The following is a 23797-nucleotide window of genomic DNA, read 5'->3' on the forward strand; positions in this document are numbered from 1 at the left end:
CTGAGGTAACGTCCGATTAAATGCAGGTGGGCTTCGGCCCATACTGCATGCCCCAGTCAGACTGGGGTTCTTTAGAAGTGGACACATGCAGTTACAACTCCGTGTGGACCCACAGCATGGGTGGCTCCCTGGAACCCACCGGCTGTAGATTAATGTAACCCATTGCAGTGCCCATCACAGCTGAGGTAACGTCCGATTAAATGCAGGTGGGCTTCGGCCCATACTGCATGCCCCAGTCAGACTGGGGTTCTTTAGAAGTGGACACATGCAGTTACAACTCCGTGTGGACCCACAGCATGGGTGGGTGCCAGGAAGCCACCGGCGGTACATAAATATATCCCATTGCATTGCCCATCACAGCTGAGGTAATGTCATGTTTAATGCAAGCAGGCTTCGGCCCACACTGCATGCCCCAGTCAGACTGGGGCTCTTCAGAAGTGGACACATGTAGTTACAACTCCGTGTGGACCCACAGCATGGGTGGCTCCCTGGAACCCACCGGCGGTACATAAATATATCCCATTGCAGTGCCCAGCACACCTGATGTAACGTCAGCTTTTATGCAGGTGGGCAAAAAATTAATTGGATTACACTGTAGGCAAGGGCCCCAAAAAATTGGTGTACCAACAGTACTAATGTACGTCCGAAAAATTGCCCATGCCCAACCAAGAGGGCAGGTGAAACCCATTAATCGCTTTGGTTAATGTGGCTTAATTTGTAACTAGGCCTGGAGGCAGCCCAGTTAAAATAAAAATTGGTTCAGGTGAAAGTTTCAATGCTTTAATGAGCATTGAAACGTATAAAAATTGTTTACAAAAATTATATGACTGAGCCTTGTGGGCCTAAGAAAAATTGCCCGTTCGGCGTGATTCGGAGGAGGAGGATGAATATTATACACAGATTGATGAAGCTAAAAGGTCCACGTTTTTGATGGTAATAGAGAACAATGCTTCCATCCGCGGGTGCAGCCTACGTATTGTTTAGGTATCGCTGCTGTCCGCTGGTGGAGAAGAGAAGTCTGGGGAAATCCAGGCTTTGTTCATCTTGATGAGTGTAAGCCTGTCGGCACTGTCGGTTGACAGGCGGGTACGCTTATCTGTGATGATTCCCCCAGCCGCACTAAACACCCTCTCTGACAAGACGCTAGCCGCAGGACAAGCAAGCACCTCCAGGGCATACAGCACGAGTTCAGGCCACGTGTCCAGCTTCGACACCCAGTAGTTGTAGGGGGCAGAGGCGTCATGGAGGACGGTCGTGCGATCGGCTACGTACTCCCTCACCATCCTTTTACAGTGCTCCCGCCGACTCAGCCTTGACTGGGGAGCCGTGACACAATCTTGATGGGGAGCCAGAAAGCTGTCAAAGGCCTTAGAGAGTGTTCCCCTGCCTGTGCTGTACATGCTGCCTGATCTCTGCGCCTCCCCTGCTACCTGGCCCTCGGAACTGCGGCTTCGGCTACTAGCACTGTCGGATGGGAATTTTACCATCAGTTTGTCCGCCAGGGTCCTGTGGTATAGCATCACTCTCGAACCCCTTTCCTCTTCGGGTATGAGAGTGGAAAGGTTCTCCTTATACCGTGGGTTGAGCAGTGTGTACACCCAGTAATCCGTAGTGGCCAGAATGCGTGTAACGCGAGGGTCACGAGAAAGGCATCCTAACATGAAGTCAGCCATGTGTGCCAGGGTACCTGTACGCAACACATGGCTGTCCTCACTAGAAGATCACTTTCAGGATCCTCCTTCTCCTCAGGCCATACACGCTGAAAGGATGACAGGCAAGCAGCATGGGTACCCTCAGCAGTGGGCCAAGCTGTCTCTTCCCCCTCCTCCTCATCCTCCTCATGCTCCTCCTCCTCCTCCTCCTCAACGCGCTGAGATATAGACAGGAGGGTGCTCTGACTATCCAGCGACATACTGTCTTCCCCCGCCTCTGTTTCCAAGCGCAAAGCGTCTGCCTTTATGCTTTGCAGGGAACTTCTCAAGAGGCATAGCAGAGGAATGGTGACGCTAATGATTGCAGCATCGCCGCTCACCATCTGGGTAGACTCCTCAAAGTTTCCAAGGACCTGGCAGATGTCTGCCAACCAGGCCCACTCTTCTGTAAAGAATTGAGGAGGCTGACTCCCACTGCGCCGCCCATGTTGGAGTTGGTATTCCACTATAGCTCTACGCTGCTCATAGAGCCTGGCCAACATGTGGAGCGTAGAATTCCACCGTGTGGGCACGTTGCACAGCAGTCGGTGCACTGGCAGATGAAACCGATGTTGCAGGGTGCGCAGGGTGGCAGCGTCCATGTGGGACTTGCGGAAATGTGCGCAGAGCCGGCACACCTTTCCGAGCAGGTAGGACAAGCGTGGGTAGCTTTTCAGAAAGCGCTGAACCACCAAATTAAAGACGTGGGCCAGGCATGGCACGTGCGTGAGGCTGCCGAGCTGCAGAGCTGCCACCAGGTTACGGCCGTTGTCACACACAACCATGCCCGGTTGGAGGCTCAGCGGCGCAAGCCAGTGGTCGGTCTGCTCTGTCAGACCCTGCAGCAGTTCGTAGGCCGTGTGCCTCTTATCTCCTAAGCTGAGTAGTTTCAGCACGGCCTGCTGACGCTTGCCCACCGCTGTGCTGCCACGCAGCGCGACACCGACTGCTGCCAACGTGCTGCTGCTGACACATCTTGATTGCGAGACAGAGGTTGCGGAGGAGGAGGAGGAGGAGGAGGGTGGTTTAGTGGAGGAAGCATACACCGCCGCAGATACCACCACCGAGCTGGGGCCCGCAATTCTGGGGGTGGGTAGGACGTGAGCGGTCCCAGGCTCTGACTCTGTCCCAGCCTCCACTAAATTCACCCAATGTGCCGTCAGGGAGATATAGTGGCCCTGCCCGCCTGTGCTTGTCCACGTGTCTGTTGTTAAGTGGACCTTGGCAGTAACCGCGTTGGTGAGGGCGCGTACAATGTTGCGGGAACCGTGGTCGTGCAGGGCTGGGACGGCACATCGGGAAAAGTAGTGGCGACTGGGAACTGAGTAGCGCGGGGCCGCCGCCGCCATCATACTTTTGAAAGCCTCCATTTCCACAACCCTATACGGCAGCATCTCCAGGCTGATAAATTTGGCTATGTGCACGTTTAACGCTTGAGCGTGCGGGTGCGTGGCGGCGTACTTGCGCTTGCGCTCCTACACTTGCGCTAGCGACGGCTGGTGCGCTGACAGACATTGGTGGATAGGGCCGAGGACAGCGGAGGTGAGGGTGTGGGTGCAGGCCAGGAGACGGTAGTGCCTGTGTCCTGAGAGGGGGGTTGGATCTCAGTGGTAGGTTGGGGCACAGGGGGAGAGGCAGCGGTGCAAACCGGAGGCGGTGAATGGCCTTCGTCCCACCTTGTGGGGTGCTTGGCCATCATATGTCTGCGCATGCTGGTGGTGGTGAGGCTGGTGGTGGTGGCTCCCCGGCTGATCTTGGCGCGACACAGGTTGCACACCACTGTTCGTCGGTCGTCTGCACTCTCAGTGAAAAACTGCCAGACCTTTGAGCACCTCGGCCTCTGCAGGGTGGCATGGCGCGAGGGGGCGCTTTGGGAAACAGTTGGTGGATTATTCGGTCTGGCCCTGCCTCTACCCCTGGACACCGCACTGCCTCTTGCAACCTGCCCTGCTGCTGCCCTTGCCTCCCCCTCTGAAGACCTGTCCTCAGTAGGCGTAGCAAACCAGGTGGGGTCAGTCACCTCATCGTCCTGCTGCTCTTCCTCCGAATCCTCTGTGCGCTCCTCCCTCGGACTTACTTCCCTTACTACTACCTCACTGATAGACAACTGTGTCTCATCGTCATCGTCCTCCTCACCCACTGAAAGGTCTTGAGACAGTTGCCGGAAGTCCCCAGCCTCATCCCCCGGACCCCGGGAACTTTCAAAAGGTTGGGCATCGGTCACGACAAACTCCTCCAGTGGGAGAGGATTCGGAACCCTTGCTGCCCATTCTGGGCAGGGGCCCGGGAACAGTTCCTGGGAGTCTGCCTGCTCCTCAGAATGTGTCATTGTAATGGAGTGAGGAGGCTGTGAGGAAGGAGGAGCAGCAGCCAGAGGATTCAGAGTTGCAGCAGTGGATGGCGCAGAACTCTGGGTGTTCGACAGATTGCTGGATGCACTTTCTGCCATCCACGACAGGACCTGCTCACACTGCTCATTTTCTAATAAAGGTCTACCGCGTGGACCCATTAATTGTGAGATGAATGTGGGGATGCCAGAAACGTGCCTCTCTCCTAATCCCGCAGCAGTCGGCTGCGATACACCTGGATCAGGAGCTCGGCCTGTGCCCACACCCTGACTTGGGCCTCCGCGTCCTCGCCCGCGTCCACGTCCTCTAGGCCTACCCCTACCCCTCAGCATGGTGTATTACCAGTAGTGCAGAAACAGAACGCTGTAATTAAATGTGCCGCTTATTGGCCTGTGGTTGGAGGCTGACTTCGCTTACGGAACGCCAGGAAATAATTTTGCACAAGCCTGCTGTAACACTTAGCTGGCTGCGTATGAATTAGGAGGACAACTACACCCAGCACAGACCCAGTACACTGAGGACAGTCACAGGCAGCCCAAATAGATTTTTTTTCCCAAATGTTTTTGGAAAGGCCCACTGCCTATATTCAATAAATATATGTCTTCTGTCCCTGCCTCACCACTACTGGCCCTGGAGTATGTAAAATAACTGCAGACTGTTGCACTGTGGACAGGAATACAGCGGTGATGTAACAGCCAACACAGAGCCAGGAAATAATTTTGCACAAGCCTGCTGTAACAGCTGGCTGCGTATGAATTAGGAGGACAACTACACCCAGCACAGACCCAGTACACTGAGGACAGTCACAGGCAGCCCAAATAGATTTTTTTTCCCAAATGTTTTTGGAAAGGCCCACTGCCTATATTCAATAAATATATGTCTTCTGTCCCTGCCTCACCACCACTACTGGCCCTGGAGTATGTATAATTACTGCAGGGCGCAATGCTCTGCACGGCCGATATACAAAAAAAAAAAAATGTGCAACACTGCAAAAAGCAGCCTCCACACTACTGCACACGGTTAGATGTGGCCCTAAGAAGGACCGTTGGGGTTCTTGAAGCCTAAAATACTCCTAACACTCTCCCTATAGCAGCTCCGACACCAACAGCACTTTCCCTCCTCTATGTCAGAATAAATCTGTGGCGAGCCGCGGGAGGGGCTGATTTTTATACTCGGGTGACACCTGATCTCGCCAGCCACTCACTGCAGGGGGGTGGTATAGGGCTTGAACGTCACAGGGGGAAGTTGTAATGCCTTCCCTGTCTTTCTATTGGCCAGAAAAGCGCGCTAACGTCTCAGAGATGAAAGTGAAAGTAACTCGAACATCGCGTGGTACTCGTCACGAGTAACGAGCATCTCGAACACCCTAATACTCGAACGAGTATCAAGCTCGGACGAGTACGTTCGCTCATCTTTACACCTGATACAACTAATGAAGGCCTTCATTGGTTGCATCAGGTGTGCTTAAGACAACACCAGATTTGCAGAAGTAATTTGTGCTCTTATGAGGGATTGTATTCATAGCTATGAGACTGCAGTAGTCATTCCATTAAACGTGGCATAGTGTGATGAATTTGGAGACAACATTTGTTATATTAGATGTGTTGAGCCGAATGTTTTTTGAAAACAAGTGAAAGTTTGTAAATGTGTCAAATAAACCACAATTTGCAATGGGTGTTGAATAATTTTGATTGCAACTCTATCTATCTATCTAACTTATCTCTATCTATCTATCTATCTAATATCTATCTATCCAATATCTATCTATCCCATATCTATTTATCTATTTATCTATCTATCTATCCCATATCTATCTATCTATCTATCCCATATCTATCTATCTATCTATCCCATATCTATCTATCCCATATCTATCTATCTATCCCATATCTATCCCATATCTATCTATCTATCTAATATATATCTATATCATATCTATCTAATATTTATCTATCTATCTCATATCTATATATCCCATATCTATCTATCTTTCTATCCAATATCTATCTATCCCATATCTATCTATCTATCTATCTAATATTTATCTATCCCATATCTATCTATCTCATATCTATATATCCCATATCTATCTATCTATCTTTCTATCTATCTATCCAATATCTATTTATCTATCTATCCAATATCTATCTATCCCATATCTATTTATCTATCTATTTATCTCCTATCTATCTAATATCTATCTATCTCATATCTATCTATCTATCTATCTATCTATCTATCTATCTATCTATCTATCCCATATCTATCTATCTATCTATCTATCTATCTAATATTTATCTATCTCATATCTATCTATCAATCTATCTATCTCATATCTATCTATCAATCTATCTATCTCATATCTATCAATCTATCTATCTCATATCTATCTATCAATCTATCTATCTCATATCTATCTATCTATCTATCCAATATCTATCTATCTATCTATCTATCTATCCCATATCTATCTATCTATCTATCTATCTATCTATCTATCTATCTATCTAATATTTATCTATCCCATATCTATCTATCTAATATTTATCTATCCCATATCTATCTATCTATATATCTCATATCTATATATCCCATATCTATCTATCTATCTATCTATCTATCTATCTAATATCTATCTATCCCATATCTATTTATCTATCTATCCAATATCTAGCTATCCCATATCTATTTATCTATCTATTTATCTCCTATCTATCTAATATTTATCTATCTCATATCTATCTATCAATCTATCTATCTCATATCTATCTATCAATCTATCTATCTCATATCTATCTATCTATCTATCTAATATCTATCTATCCAATATCTATCTATCTATCCCATATCTATCTATCTATCTAATATTTATCCATCCCATATCTATCTATCTAATATTTATATATCCCATATCTATCTATCTATATATCTCATATCTATATATCCCATATCTATCTATCTATCTATCTATCTATCTATCTATCTATCTATCTATCTATCTAATATCTATCTATCCCATATCTATTTATCCATCTATCCAATATCTATCTATCCCATATCTATTTATCTATCTATTTATCTCCTATCTATCTAATATTTATCTATCTCATATCTATCTATCAATCTATCTATCCCATATCTATCTATCTATCTATCTATCTATCTATCTAATATTTATCTATCTCATATCTATCTATCAATCTATCTATCTCATATCTATCTATCTATCTCATATCTATCTATCTCATATCTATCTATCAATCTATCTATCTCATATCTATCTATCATCTATCTATCTATCTCATATCTATCAATCTATCTATCTCATATCTATCTATCTATCTAATATTTATCTATCCATCTATCTATCTATCTAATATTTATCTATCCCATATCTATCTATCTATATATCTCATATCTATATATCCCATATCTATCTATCTATCTATCTATCTATCTAATATCTATCTATCCCATATCTATTTATCTATCTATCCAATATCTATCTATCCCATATCTATTTATCTATCTATTTATCTCCTATCTATCTAATATTTATCTATATCATATCTATCTATCTATCTATCAATCTATCTATCCCATATATATCTATCTATCGAATATTTATCTATCTCATATCTATCTATCAATCTGTCTCATATCTATCTATCTATCTCATATCTATCTATATCATATCTATCTATCTATCTCATATCTATCTATCTCATATCTATCAATCTATCTATCTCATATCTATCTATCTATCTATCTATCTAATATCTATCTATCCAATATCTATCTATCTATCCCATATCTATCTATCTATCTAATATTTATCCATCCCATATCTATCTATCTAATATTTATATATCCCATATCTATCTATCTATATATCTCATATCTATATATCCCATATCTATCTATCTATCTATCTATCTATCTATCTATCTAATATCTATCTATCCCATATCTATTTATCCATCTATCCAATATCTATCTATCCCATATCTATTTATCTATCTATTTATCTCCTATCTATCTAATATTTATCTATCTCATATCTATCTATCAATCTATCTATCCCATATCTATCTATCTATCTATCTAATATTTATCTATCTCATATCTATCTATCAATCTATCTATCTCATATCTATCTATCTCATATCTATCTATCAATCTATCTATCTCATATCTATCTATCATCTATCTATCTATCTCATATCTATCAATCTATCTATCTCATATCTATCTATCTATCTATCTATCTAATATTTATCTATCCATCTATCTATCTATCTATCTAATATTTATCTATCCCATATCTATCTATCTATATATCTCATATCTATATATCCCATATCTATCTATCTATCTATCTATCTATCTAATATCTATCTATCCCATATCTATTTATCTATCTATCCAATATCTATCTATCCCATATCTATTTATCTATCTATTTATCTCCTATCTATCTAATATTTATCTATATCATATCTATCTATCTATCTATCTATCTATCTATCAATCTATCTATCCCATATATATCTATCTATCGAATATTTATCTATCTCATATCTATCTATCAATCTATCTCATATCTATCTATCTATCTCATATCTATCTATATCATATCTATCTATCTATCTCATATCTATCTATCTCATATCTATCAATCTATCTATCTCATATCTATCTATCTATCTATCTATCTAATATTTATCTATCTAATATCTATCTATCTGTCCCATATCTATCTAATATTTATCTATCTAATATCTTTCTATCTATCTCATATCTATTTATCTATCTGTCTCATATCCATCTATCCCATGGCCATTTATCTCATATCTATCTATCTATCTATCTATCTAATAGCTATCTATCTATCTCACATCTATCTATACACATAAAATATTAATATTTTTAATTAGGGCTGTTTGGTGATCTGCAACTATGACTCTCCAACTGTAATCTAACTCCAACTTCCATGACCCCCTGAGAGCCTGCCTGAAGAGGGTGTAGGCCTTTTAATGCAAAGTCTTCATATACAATTGGAGCAGATTTAACAATGGATACAATGGGTAACAATTTCCTACATGGTCATTTACCTTTCATAATGAAAATTCCACCAAAGACCTCAGACTGTCCTCATAAACCGCTGAGAACCATTGTCCTTCTGGCCATTTAGAGAATATACACATTGTGGTGCGGGAAATACATACAATTACAGCCAACCATATAATATTGCACACACAACAATTGCCAAAAAGCTCTCCTTTAAATAACAGACCAGTCCGCTCTACTAATGACACCTTGCTGAATGTGGGACACAGGGCCATTAACTTATTTTTGCCACTGTGTCGAAAAGGTCAGATATTTTTTGGTGAGTGCTACATATTCAGTAGCTGTCACATGATCTCATACAACGGTCGCTATTACCTTTTTATATTATGCCTATTTAGTTCCCCTTTTATATGGCGCTATTAAGCGCATTGAAATTGCTGGACTACATTTTCCAATAGAGCAAGTGCATAAGATGTCATGGGCGGTGAGTGGTGTTCTGTGTGGCCGTCCAGAGGATAGACACCATAATAATAAGGTCAATTTAATTCTGTAAAAATACCATTAGCACTGATTTCAGGGATATAAAAGGTCTAACTACAGGGTAAAGGTCTAATATTACTACCAGAAAATCCCAAATAAATGGGAGCTATATGAACTATTCTCAAGTTTTCAAAAAATGTATGTAGTTCTTAAATTTATGGGAAAGTTGAAGGATTGCCAATATGGCGGCCATTGCTGCTCCCACTCATATCTTGTGTGGGTGATATGATCCCGCAGAACTAGGCAGATCTGTGAGTCTAAAAAAGTTAGAAGGAAGTTTAACGGAGGTCATATTGATAATTATCCCCACCACTACAAATACCAACAATATCACCACCACGACAACACCAAACTCACCACCAGCAATACAAACTCCATTATCACCAACACAACCAACAAAATCAGCACCAACAACCTTTATTCATATAGCGCCAATATATTCTGCAGCTCTTTGCAATTCAGAGACATAGGATCTGAGTCAGTTGGGAGTGAACCCCAGTGTGGAGGATGCTGCCGATACCCAATGGGATAGAATTCTCTGTAGACTCCAACTTGGTGCATAGGTTGTAGGGATACCAGGTGGGGTGGCGTTCTCTGGGCTCTCAGTACTAAGGCAAGCCTCACAGCCAGAGTGTCAAGGCATAGGTAATCACACACTTGGCGGCTCAGCATGCAGTGCCAGTAAGATTCTTCCCATTTGTGCCGCCCTCCACTTCACAATCTCACGCATTTGATGGAACAGTCAGTTGCAGGTTGACAGAAAGCATGCCGGATGCCAGAACCGACCGCTTCTGACCAGAGGCGTAACTTGAAGCTTCTGGGCCCCATGGCAAAATCTGTAACAGGGCCCCAGCTATAATGCTTTATTTATAGTACTAGGCTTCCTATATGGAGAAGAGAGGCCTTATGGGCCCCCTAAGGCTCCTGGGCCCGGGTGCAACCGCATCCCCTGCATCCTCTATAGTTATGCCCCTGCTTCTGACACTCCATCGTTGTATGTCAAATGCACTATACTCATAAATAAAGACTTTATGGTAATCGCGTGACCTATGGAATGAGCTCTTAACACCCCAAGGCATACATTCACATCCTGAGTGTGCAGGGTTTATATGGAGTGGGATTGGGAACCAATGTCACTCCATATAAGGCAGGTGATCGCTGGTTATGATAACAAACACTCTCCTGCAACAGCCATGATCAGCGCTAATGCTGATTGTGGCAGTTAACCCTCTAAATGCCCTGATTGTTGTTCAGGGGCCCTGAATGGCCTCCCTGCGATGCAATTTCTGGATGGTTGCCCCCAGGGCTGCCGTGAAATAAATGCACAGACCGCCTGTCACAATGCAGTAGAATGTAATACTGCAGTATTACATTATACTGTATGAGCGATCAAACAATTATAAGTTCAAGTCTCCTATGGAGACTACAAACTTGTAAAAATAAGTAAGAAAAAAAAAGTTTTTTTAATTAGTGGAAGAAAATAAAAGTAAAAAAAAGCCTTTTTCCCTTTTTAATAAATAAATAAAAGCTTATTCGGTATCGCCACATCCATCAAAGTAACACATTATTTATCCTGCACGGTGAACAGCGAGCATTTGTATGGTCGCCCTAACAAGACAATCAGCCGGCAAATAAAGAGATGGAATCGGCACTGGTAATGTGCAGCATATATTGACATGCTGTGTCGTGTTGAGTGGACTGAAACAGCAGAGCCCTGTTTTGGTTCGAACCTTGCTAAAAATGTGGTTAGTAGCGAACCCGAACCTCAGCGGTTTCGTCCAATCTCACTAAAATTAATTTTTCCTCTGCAGTCTTAGGCCTCATGTCCACGGGGAAAATCGGGCCCGCTACGGATTCTACATGTAGAATCTGCAGCGGGTCCCTCCTGCCCCGCGGACATGAGCGCTGAAAATAACAATAAATGAGAATAAACTTACCTCCCATCCGCTCCATTTCTTCTCTTCGCGGCGGCGTCATCTTCTCTCGTCGCGGCCGGATCTTCATTCTTCGGCTCGGCGGATGTGCATGATGACGTCGGTGACGTGCCCCGCGCATGCGCCGGGCCGAAGCAAAATGATCCGGCCGCGACTGAGAGAAGATGGCGCGGCGCCGAAGAGAAGAACCGGAGCGGGTAAGTAAAATATGATTTTTGTGTCCCGCGGATCCGGACGGCTTCCATAGGCTTCAATAGAAGCCCGCAGGAGCCGTCCCCGCGGGAGACCCGCATGAAAATGGAGCATGGTCCAGATTTTTTCATGCTCCATTTTTTTTTAAATCACTTTTATTGACGATCCGCGGGTATTTATCTACCCGCGGGTGGTCAATGCATCCCTATGGGGTGCGGATCCGCGCGCGGGAGAAGAGTTAAAATCCGCTGCGGATTTTAATTCTTCTTTTCCCCGTGGACATGAGCCCTTATTCTTCCTCCTTTCCTCTCCTATTCCTATTCAGGCTTCTCTTTTCCCTTTTCCTTTTTCTTTACCCTCTTCCTTTTCGTCTTCCTTCCTTTTGCTTCTTCCTTTTCCTCTTCCTTTCATTTTCTTCTAGTTTTTCTTCTTCTTTAACCCTTTGCAATCCAATATTTGATTCAGGGTTTCCTAGGGGGCTTTCTCTTTCTGCCATTATACAATAGCACCATCTGATGGCTAGAGCCAGTACTGCAGTATGTGACATGCTGGAGAGGCCCCCTGATAACAGAGCGGCCAGTAATCTACAGTAAGAATATCCTGCCGGACGTCTTCCGACATTGGAACTATATAGTCTTCAATCAGAATGTCTTCAGACGTCAGACAGTGGATTGGAAAGGGTTAAATTTGCCTTTAAACCAGCTCAAAGGTACTTGGATACTCTCCTAAGAGTGTTATACAGGGCTTTTATGGCTCTTGGACAGTTTTATACATCAGTTTTAGGAGTATTGGTGAAGTTTCAGTTCAGCTTGAACGAATTATGACCGAACCAAACTTTTAGCTGAAATACAGCGAACCGGCCGAACCGACTTCTTGAAAAGTTCGCTCATCGGTAAAGCTGTGATTTTTTAAAATCAGGAACATATCTCAATTCCACTATTTTATAGTAGCCTCAGCTCTGCAGCAGCTTGTGGCCTCTGGAAATAAACAATATTTGTTCTATTTGCTGGCAGCAAGCAGAGATCTTGAAAATAGTGAGGAACCGATACATAAAGTGCATTAGAAAGTTAGAAAGTTGCAGAGTTTTCTATAATACTATGATTAAATGGGCGGTGTCTGGTATAGTTCAGTTCCACTAAAATAAATGGGACTCAGATGTAATACCACACACAACCAGTGGACAGGGGTGGTAGTGTTTCTTGAAGAAAGCAACCATGTTTTACTAATCCTGTGCAATCCTCCGTGGTCAACTCTATGAGACAATTTTCCATATCGAGCACTAAGCATAAAAACTTTCAGTATGTCAGAATAAGGCGATTATGGATTTCATACGCCAAAAAAAAAGAAAAGGGAGAACTTCATGAATTGGGTTGGGAAATAGAAAAAGACGAAGCCGGTGAAGTATAGCAGGTTCAATTTTAACTTCAACTAAACACTTCAAGTTTTGGAGATTTTCAAGTTTCAGCCAGGAGCTTTATTATAAATTCTCGAGCAGATAGCAATGAATCGAACATGAGAGCCCTATGATGTAGCCAAATCTATTTGTCGGGAGAACAATTCTGAGGTTTGCTCAGATAATTAATGTTCCAGTCTCGCTTAGAGTTATCTCCTGCAAGACAGAAATTGACCTGTCTCCTGCTACAGTATTGAAAATGTACATCCTCTTCTTTCTGCTTACTCAGTCCTTGGCAGCCATTTCTTCCCTGACTGCAGAAAAATAATCTTCATTCCGACCGACTGTAATCACACAATGACTGTTTACTTGAACACGCTAACAACATGCTACTTAGTGTCAAGATGGAAACTAAGAGGATCCAGAAGGACGAGAAGATTGCAGCTACGTGGAAGAGCTGCGGCCAAGCAGAAGAAAATGGTAAATGCGCAACTCCATCTTAAAATGTTCTTTGGCTCAAAACCCACATCCAAATAGTCTATGTGGGGTAATAAAGGGTGCTCCTCCAATCAGGACCCTCAACTAAAAGGTTTTTCTAGCTCTGGAAATCATGGAAAGCCTATAGACTTCAATGACAGCTGTGTAATGCTTCGTTTCTCCTGTGGGGGTGCTGTAGAGAAATTGAACATTTGCCGGAAGCATGAAGGAAGGAGAGAGAGGAAGGAAGAAGAGAATAAGTGTTACGGTGCAGCGGCTGTAAATTCGAAACGGGACTGGGGTGACGTGGCGGCATAAGCCCTGGCCCACGAGACCCACTCGTCGGCGCATGCTGTCATTTTGGCACTTCTCTACAGGTATATGGTTGGCTGGTGGGTGGGACAGCCCAGCTAGCCAGTCACAATCAGTTTGTGTATATATATTCATCATAGAGGATGCCGGTTGTACTCTAGTCTGTGTTTTCTGATTCTTCCTGCACTCCTCTCTGAGGACTTCCTGTCTGAAGGTGGTTCTGGTCCATTTAGTGGTTCCTGATTCTGACCTGCATACCAGTTAAGATAAGTCAGTCTGGTGATTACTAACTATCTTGGTTGTTAACATCTGTGCTTTCTATATTAGTATTACATCTAACCTTTGCCACATTCTCGGTCACCATCTTGGTACAGCCAGAGTCTTCTCAGATTCCGACCTTATTAGGGCGATCACCCTGCTTATAGGAAGGGTCTCCTCATCAGGGTTAGTTTCCCTACTTACATTTCTTTTTACTATTTTATATTGTCCACTTTTAATTGAGTGTATATATCTAGGTCAGGGTAGGGTGCTAAGGTTAAGCTGAGCTGATACAACCTGTGGACAGGGGTGGTGCTGTTTATGGAGGAAAGCAGCCATGTTTTTATAATCCTACACAACTCTCTTTAAAATCTCTTGAAAAAGAGGTATTATTGCTTTTTTTTAAAAAACTTTGCGAATTTGGTATCAACGTAATTGCAATGACTTGCAGAATAAATGTAACTACATGATGAACGCCATAAAAACGAAGCCCAAAACATAAAGTCGGAATTGCATCTTTTTACCTTTTCACCCAACTTTAACGTTTTTTAACACATTATATGACATATTAAATGGTGGCATTAAAACATTTTTAACTTGTTCCACCATACAGTTATGTGGATGGAAGAATAAAAAAGTTATGGCACTTGGAAGGTGGAGACGAAAAAACATGAACAAAAAACGAAATATGACTGTGCAGCAGGGGGGTTAATCTAATGGGTGCAGAGGATATAGTTGCACTCGGGCCCTGGTGCCTTGGGGGGAAGTTGCCATAAGGTCTCTCTTCCCCATATAATGAGGTCGGTACTAATAATGAAGCATTATAGTTGGGGGCCCTGTTACAGATTTTGCACTGGGGCCCAGAAGCTTCCAGTTACGTCTAAGCAGTGGAAGGAAGGGGTTAACAACGGTTACATTTACAGAGCTCTTAATAGGGAGAGGGGCTCATTCTGAGTTTACCATTGGGCCTTATGATTTTTGTTCATGCCCCCACACCCATTACTGACTCAACGGGACCTACTGCTCCCTGAGCTTTACCTACATTTCGAGCTCTTGTCACATGACATTCAGGGTCTGCGGAAAGCTGGGTGACAGCCCCTAAGGGCGTTATAATGGCCCCCATGAATGCTGTCACGCAGCGTCCCAAAATAGTCAGATGCCGGATTCCAGGGGTGTTCTAGCTGGAAGGAATGTGACAGTAGGGATGCGCCAAAAACACATCCAGCTTCCAAGAAAGGCTTTAAGGAAAAACAAGAGTAGGACAAGAGTAAATTACATAGGACTGCCCATAAGAATAGCACATTCATCTGATGTAGGAATTAAACACCCAGCTCTTCCCGACCGCAGGCTTTTCCTGTGAGATTAGATGTATAATTAGACTTTGCCGCTGATGGAGGGTTTTGCAAAATTGTGGCCAACAAACGTGGCATCCGACACTACTGTGTGATGTGAAGGTATTAATATAGTGTCCTCACAAGACATCCGACCTACGGGCACCATGTGGCGCTTCATGGGCGCTGTCAATAGACTCCTGTCAAAATCCTAAGTGACAAACATCGGGTCTCGTGTATCTAAGCTGTCTAATAAGAAGACTGTCTTTGTTGCCCAAAGAAACCAATCAGAGAGCAGCTTTCATTTCTTATACAGCAGTGGTAAAATGAAAGCTGAGCTCTGATTGGTTGCTGTGGACAATAGGGACACTTGTGGGCTGGTTACTAGAGATGAGCGAGTATACTCGCTAAGGCACATTACTTGAGCGTGTAGTGCCTTAGCCAAGTATCTCCCCACTCGTCTCTAAAGATTCGGGGGCCGGCGGGGATGACAGGTGAGTTGCGTCGGGGAGCGGGGTGGAGCGGGGGGTGGAGAAAGGGAGAGAGAGATCCCCCGCTCCCCGCCTCCGAATCTTTAGAGACGAGCGGGGGAGATACTCGGCTAAGGCACTACTCGCTCGAGTAATGTGCCTTAGCGAGTATACTCGCTCATCTCTAGTGGTTACACATCTGCATTGGGACCTCCGGTCGGAAGTACCGTCGCTGATTTGGCACAAAATACCAGAAGAAATAGTGCTGCGTTCAGCCGGGAAGCTGAACAGACCCTGTTATAGTCAATGGGGTCCGTTCGGCACTGTTCGGTTCCGTCTTAATACGTAGACGTGCGCAAGTAAGTGTGCTAGTTTCTGGACGAAGCAGTAAAGTGGCGCCCCGAGCGCAGATGTGAAACCACCCTAAGAGCAGGCTCACACGAGCGTAATGTCATTGCGTATTACAAGCGCAATATACATGGTAAATGGAGTCAGTGTAAAGTAGGTTGATTTTCATTGATCCGTTCACACTTGTGTATATTTGTTGCGTATAATACGTGCGTAAATAAGGACGCAGCATGCCCTATTTTACCGCAATAAAGTCTTATTGTTGTCTATGGGTGCGTAATAAATGCTGTACATACGCAATGTGCGATGTTTGTACACAGCGTCGCTGGGTGTCAGAGTGGGAAATGGAAAAAAAATGAAACAGGTCAGACTGCGCATGACAGCGAGCATGAGATATGCTGTCATGTGCAGTGAAAAACCGCTGCCATTCGCGGCGATACGCCAATGCACACCGCGGTAAGACGCGACCTAAACTTGCCTATTCAACGTGTATTTCAGCCCGTCTTGTAATCTTTTTCCGCACGTAAGTGGCCCGAAATAGGACATGCTACGTTTTTTTTTCACGTGAACGAAAATTACGCATTTGTGAATAGACCGATTGAAATCAATGGGTTCTAGTCACTCCGTATTAAAAAATATGAATATAATACGGTGTGTATTTACGCCTGTGTGAATGAGCCCCTGCTGTTAGACAGTTTCCATAAATGAGGCCCAGAACTGTATTTATAACAAGAGAACTACCTGTGCCTGTAAGTAGTAGTGAAGAGCGCAGGGTCCATGGGGCGATGGGGGCAGCGTACTACAGGGGGATCCTTCCATCGCTGGGACATGCCAGGACACTATGATTGTTAGGGAGTGAGCCTGCTACGGTTAGCCCTTAACTTGTTAAGTGCTGACGCCGGTACCTGCCGCCCATATGCGATGGTAATGGGCTGCGTGTCGGACGGCATCTGTTGACCTCAATGGAGGCTGTCCGCGCGGAGTCCACAGCAAAATAGAGCATGCTGCGATTTTTCTTCGCAATTCGTATCCGCACTCTGAACGAAAAAGCGAAACTACATGCTTTTCAATGCTTGCAGATCTTCCGCATGGATGCCAATCACGGATTCCATAATCGGAGCCTGGCTTAATAGTGCATATATAACTTATTAACTTTTTACAGGGAGTATGGGGGAAAATATGGCAATCCCACCCTAATATCACAATTCTATGTTCTATTCTCTCTCCCGGTGATTATGATTATTAAGGGGCTGTCTGGCCGCCATACTTAATAAAATGCAGCATCAAAACTCATAAAAAGTAATTCTTTATTTCACATCCCCCCCCCCAAAAAATCAATATAAATAACAAAAGCAAGACCCCACTAAAATATTAGAAGGATCTGGCTTTTGTTATTTATATTGATTTTTCATGGATGTGTAATAAAGAATTCCTTTTTATGAGTTTCGATGCTGCATTTATTAGTTATGTGTGAGCGTTCTGCAATGTATTAAGCCGTATTTATTTGGACCTATGTTGGGTTAAAAAATCCGACAAAGATGAATCCTTTATTTCCATCTTCACTGTGACCCGTTATCTGCACCATTCTAATGAAAAACAAACTTAAATCTGAAATATTGGAACTGTTCATAATTTTCTCCACCTTGACTGAAGCTCCAGTTCCAGCACCCAAAAAACAGCCCCAAAACACAATGCTGCCTCCGCCATCCTCACTGCAGGTATGAGGTTCTTCTGGTGATGGGCAGTGTTGGCTTCATCACGAACATACCCTTTGGAATTATAGCCATAAAGTTCCCCCTCGGTCTCATAAGACATAACACGTTCTCCCACAGACTTTTGGCAGATTTGTTATAGGTTTTGGCAAAACATAGCCGGGCTTGGAGGTTTTTCTTTGCCAGAAAAGGCCTCTGTCTTGCCCACCCACCCCACAGCCCAGACATATGAAGGATACGGGAGATGGTTGTCACATGCACTACACATCCAGGACTTCCCAGAAATTCCTGCAGCTCCTTTAACGTTGCTGTAGGCCTCTTGGCGGCCTTACGGACCAATTTTCTTTCGAACTTTTCATCAATTTTTTAGGGACGTCCAGTTCTTGGTAATGTCACCATTGTGCCAAATTTAATCCACTTCTTGATGACTGTCTCCATTGTGTCCCATGGTTTATGTAATGCCTTGGAAATGTTTTAGTCCTCTTCTCCTGACTGATACCTTTCAACAATCAGATCCCTTTGATGTGTTGTAAGATCTTTATGGACTGTGACTAAATTTGCCCTAGGCTGCCAAACAATCTTGTTCCACCCCTGCGCTCAAGTCCCTCCTGTTCATCTATCTCAGCTCACTTTGTGCATAGGTTAACCTACAACTGGTAACTAAATGCATTGCTCACGGTTATGGACCTGGATATGGATAAAGGAGTGCAAGCCTAAATAATAGAAACCCAGAGATTGGAGCTTGAACCTGTTCTTCCAATAGACTGTATTGATATTAGGAATGTGTTAACCCTTTAAAGACAAACTATGTTTTATCTTAGGTGATTTTCTGTTCAACGGGACTGATCTTTATACCACATTATCGATACTTTTCTTGCAGCACTATTCCGTATTGTCACAATGTATTAGTAATCCTAGGATTTAGTTGGCAGTAGTTAGCAACAAGTTATCTTAGAAGTATCCTGAATCCTGCGTTGCAACACCACTACCTATGACATGTGCATTACATTGGGCATCTGCGGGTGAGAGCTGCTGTACCCCTAGCCATTGTCACATTATATATATAAAGCACAGACGTTTGCGCCTCACATTTAGCAAAGGGATGTAGAAGAGATTAGTGACAACCCCTGGGGGAAGGGGAATGTAATGGCGGCCACAGTGGTGGTCACCCAGCTTTCCCAGAAGAAGACATAACAAGTAGTTGGCTGAATGTGACTATACAACTTCGTACAAAGGTAATAGCTGTGAGACTTTACCTGTAAAACTTGAGGTTGGGTTGTACTTCTCCAGGAAACCCCATCATCCCGCATACCACCCTGCTGTTATCAAGGGTCCAGCTGTGTTCACAGACCTGCCGCCACCGGCCATGATGTTTCACTTCAACGATGCCCTCTGTGACGGGGAGGCTTGCTTTGGCACGGGCAGAAATGGGCTTAATTCGAACGTCCTCGATTTTCTTTGTGTGCTGAAAAGGTTCAACACATGAGAGCAATCCAGTTACTGTTCACTCATAAAGCAGCTGTGCAAGCTGGCCTTCCTAGTTCAGGAGCAGAATGCCGGAATGGCAGTGAAGACTGGCACTATTTACACAGGCAGTGCAGGAGGAAAGGAGCATGCAGAATGTCATTATTAAGTCTCCTGTGTATTTTTTGATTATACCCTTATTTCCCCCCCCAAAAAAAATGTACCCTCGGGGAGGCTTGAAATATAAGCCCTACCCTGAAAATAAGCCCTAGCTGCATTACATAAAAAAACAAAAAAGCAATACACTTGCTAGCAGGCTTGGTTCGGGTCCTCCCGCTGCTCTCCGGTGCTCCGGCATGCTTGCTACAGTCCTCCGCCACCCACAGAAGATCACTTCTTGGTTATGGGATTCATAAATCCCGCCTCCAGGAAGTGATGGCTGTGATTGGTTCACCGAGCGCTCCATTGATTGGCTGAGCAGCACTCGAGAACCAATCACAGCCATCTCTCTGTGGAGGCGTGATTTATGAATTGGCCAATCAATGCCAAGGCTCACCCTATTGATAAATCCCGCCTCTGCGATTCGATGGGTGTGATTGGTTCACTGAGGGCTGCATTGATTGGCTGAGCAGCATTTGAGAACCAATCACAGCCATTGCTTCCTGGAGGTGGGATTTATGAATCCCGCAAGCAGGAGGCGATCATCTGTGGGCAGCCGAGGACTGCAGCAAGTGTGCTTGAGCTCCAGACCGAGCCTGCTAGGTAAGTATAATAAGACTTCCCTGGAAAAAAAGACCTAGTGTCTCTTTTGGGGGAAAAATTAATATAAGGCAGGGTCTATATTTTCAGGGAAACGCGGTAGTATCATAATCAAATAACCAACAGAAGAATTGACAATGTCATGCTGCATGCTCCTTCCCCCCTGCATGCCTGTGAAAGCAGTGTCAGTCTTCACTGTCGTTCAGGCATTCTATTCCTGAGCAAGAAATCATGGGATTACAATGTAGCAGACTGAGTTGTATGTTTGTATGCAGGTGAATTACATACCGGTATAGGGGTGCGGCAGGGGATGGCAGTTGTATGTGTTGATTATCACTTGTTTTCTTCCTCTGTTGCGTCCGGTATTACGGTATTTAGAAGAAACATGTTGTGTTCTGTACTGTTTGGTATCTTTACATAAATAGCAACGGTTGTTTGGTTTTGGCTAGTGGGGTAATTATGATTTACACATTCATCTAGCCTTACAGGTCCGTTCCTGCCAATGGAAATATGGATACTTTTGTTTTTATATCTTGTTCTGATGTAGCAGAGCTAAGTTTGTCAGGGCAGGAGTCTCCACCGCTGGTTCTCAAATAAGGGGCCTTTTCCATTCCTACACAACAGTGGCAAATACTGCATTCACAGACTTAGGCAGTATATGGTGACACTTCTGTAATACAGTTGTTAGGACGCAGTATGGCATTTTTTGGGCAGTGTATAGCAGCATTATTTGGGTATTCTATGGTGCCATTACTTGGGTACTGTAAGGGGCAATCATTTAATAAACAATATATAACAAATAATAGTTCGGCAGTATATGGCAATGCTATTTTCCCACAGTTGTTAGGGCACAGTATGGCACTTTCTGGGCAGTGTATAGTAGTACTACCTAAGCATTATATGGCACTGTTATTTGGATATTGTGTGGCAGTATTACTCAGAGACTTTACTACAACTAATAATACTTGGAGAGTGTACAGTATAGCAGCATTATTTAAGCATGGTATGATATTGCTTTTGGCTATTATATGGGGGTGTTACTTGGGTACTGTAAGGCACCTTTATTTGGACACTGCATGTTTGTATTCTCTAGTATGTCCATTGAATAACCTTATTATATGTAAGATTTATTGTTATTTAGACCCTAAGTAGTGGTATTAGTTGACCACTGTATGGCACTGTTATTTGGGCACTTTTTGGAGTTTATCTATGGTAACTGTAAAGTGGTATCGGTATGTTGGCACTATATGGCAGTGTAGCGTCAGGATATGGTAGCCTTATTGTTTGATGGTACACGGCATGGTACTGTTTTTTGAGCACTGTATAGTGGGATTACGTGGACACTGTATGATACTGTTGTATGGAGACGATATGGCGGTATAATTTGAATACAGTACAGTACTGTGGGCATTGTATATTGGTATTATGTGGACATTATAAGGTGTTGCATGGGGACTATGCCATACAATATCAAAATATTATCACAGTACCGTTTTTGGGCACTGTATAGTGGGATTGTATGTGCACGGATTATGTGGGTATTTTAGCATGAGGACTATGAAGTGGTATTATTAGTAAACAGTATGCTACTGGTTTTGGACACTGTATAGTGGAGTTATGTGGACACTATATGGTAATGCACTATGTGGACTAAATGGTAGTATTTGTACTGCATGGCACTGCTTTGCTGGTCACTGTATAGTGGAAGTATATATAGTACTTTAGTATGGGGCTATATGGTAGTATTATTTGGACACTGCATGGAATTGTTTTTAGTAGGAGTATGTAGACACTATATTACACTGTGGTATGGTGACTGTATGGTAGTATTATTTGTACTGCATGGTACTGTTTGGGCACTACATAGTGGTGTTATGTGAGCACTATATGGTACTGTTGTATGGAGGCTATATAGTAGTATTATTTGCATGGTACTGTTTTGGGGAACTGTCTAGTGGGATTATGTGGGCAATGTATGGTACTTGAATATGAGGACTATATGGTAGTATAATTTGGACAATGCATGCTACTGTTTTTTGAGCACTGTGTAGGGGGATTGTGTGGGACTGTACAGTACTGTTATATAGGGACTATATAGTGGTATTATTTGAACACTGCATAGTACTGTTTTGGGGCACTGTTTGGTACTATTATATGTAAACTATAGGGTGGATCATTATTAGTAGAGTGCATGGCATTGTATAGGGGGATTATGTGGACACTGAATATTACTGTAGTATGGGGACTATGTGGTGGTATTATTAATATGCAGCATTGCACCATACTGTTTTTGGGTACTGTTAGTGGGCAATCTGTAGTACTGTTGTATGAGGACCATATGGCGGCATTATTTGGATATGGCATAGTGCTGTCATTTTGACACTGGTTGGATGTATTATTTGCAAACCAGATGGTTTTTCAAGGCCCCTTTTGATAATCGTGCTAATGTTTGCGACATTTTACTATATTACATGCACACTGCAGCCTAGTTTTTGTGAAACGCTCTTCTTTTCCTTCCCCTCCTCCCTTGCATTTTTTTCAAGGGCCTCCACAGACCTTATGTGGCCCAAGTCAGATGCAGCAGAGCTGGATTTGTCTTTTCACCCACTGTTATATGATTTGGATGGTTTTGCATAGCGTTGCAGGTGAGTTATGCGACCCTTCCATTCTTCTCCATCTGCAGCGGTCCTTCCTAGTCATCAATATGTCCCCAATATTCCTTGTTTGAACCTGCAGCCTGTATTTCTACGTGAGCAGCATCTTGTGATTTGTCATGTACTCTATGCCGCCACCGGCCATGAAGTGACGGCTCTCGTCCTCTGCGAGCTGCACAGAAGTTTAGGAATGCCTGAGAGGCGAGGAAACACCACTGGTATGTCAGGCAGGGCGGAGTGAGGTAATGCAGGCGGACGCACTGTCACACTATTCATACACACAAGTCTACGATTCTGTACCGTCAGTCGCACTTTGTGCGCACTTGTTTCTCTTGGAATGCGGCCCGATTGAAAACTTCTATTTTCACGTAACCAGAACAGGCACACTGGGGCTTAATTACCATTCAAAATACGACAGTTTTTTGGCACATATCACACCGGAAAATTGTCTTGCCTGCTTGCACCACATTTCATGTGTTTTTAGACATTTTCGGGCAGTTTTCCCGACTTGTCCGGAAAAGGGGCGTGGTCTAAATTGCACACAAATTGTGACAGATCGATGCAAAATTTTCGGCGTAAACTAAGCCAATTAATAGGGGGTCTAAACAAAGACCAGACAGTCTTAAAATTCAACAGATTTATCATGCAATGAGAAAACTGGCGCATTTTAAGACTAAGTTTGCACTGTGTAACTTTTAGACAGTTTTAGTACATAAGGCCCATTGTGCAAAAAGTCATATTTTAGTGACGAGTCCCATGTACCACTTCAATGACATCACTGTAAGTTTAACCCCATAATGGCACAGGTGTTTTCCACCCTAGTGGCCAGACTTAGTTCTATATA

The 23797-nt window shown here is 43.4% G+C and overlaps 1 protein-coding gene across 1 annotated transcript in view; it reads right to left on the bottom strand.

The window, feature by feature from the left end:
* LOXL4 (lysyl oxidase like 4) overlaps positions 1-23797 on the bottom strand; it is an 85563-nt gene that overhangs the window by 46472 nt on the left and 15294 nt on the right. Inside the window, exon 5 of the mRNA XM_066601108.1 lies at positions 19333-19541. Coding sequence (XP_066457205.1) covers positions 19333-19541 — 209 coding nt within the window. The remainder of the gene's footprint in view (positions 1-19332; positions 19542-23797) is intronic.

The sequence above is a fragment of the Eleutherodactylus coqui genome, chromosome 4 (assembly GCF_035609145.1).
Source record: "Eleutherodactylus coqui strain aEleCoq1 chromosome 4, aEleCoq1.hap1, whole genome shotgun sequence".
NCBI classification, from domain to species: Eukaryota; Metazoa; Chordata; class Amphibia; order Anura; family Eleutherodactylidae; genus Eleutherodactylus; species Eleutherodactylus coqui.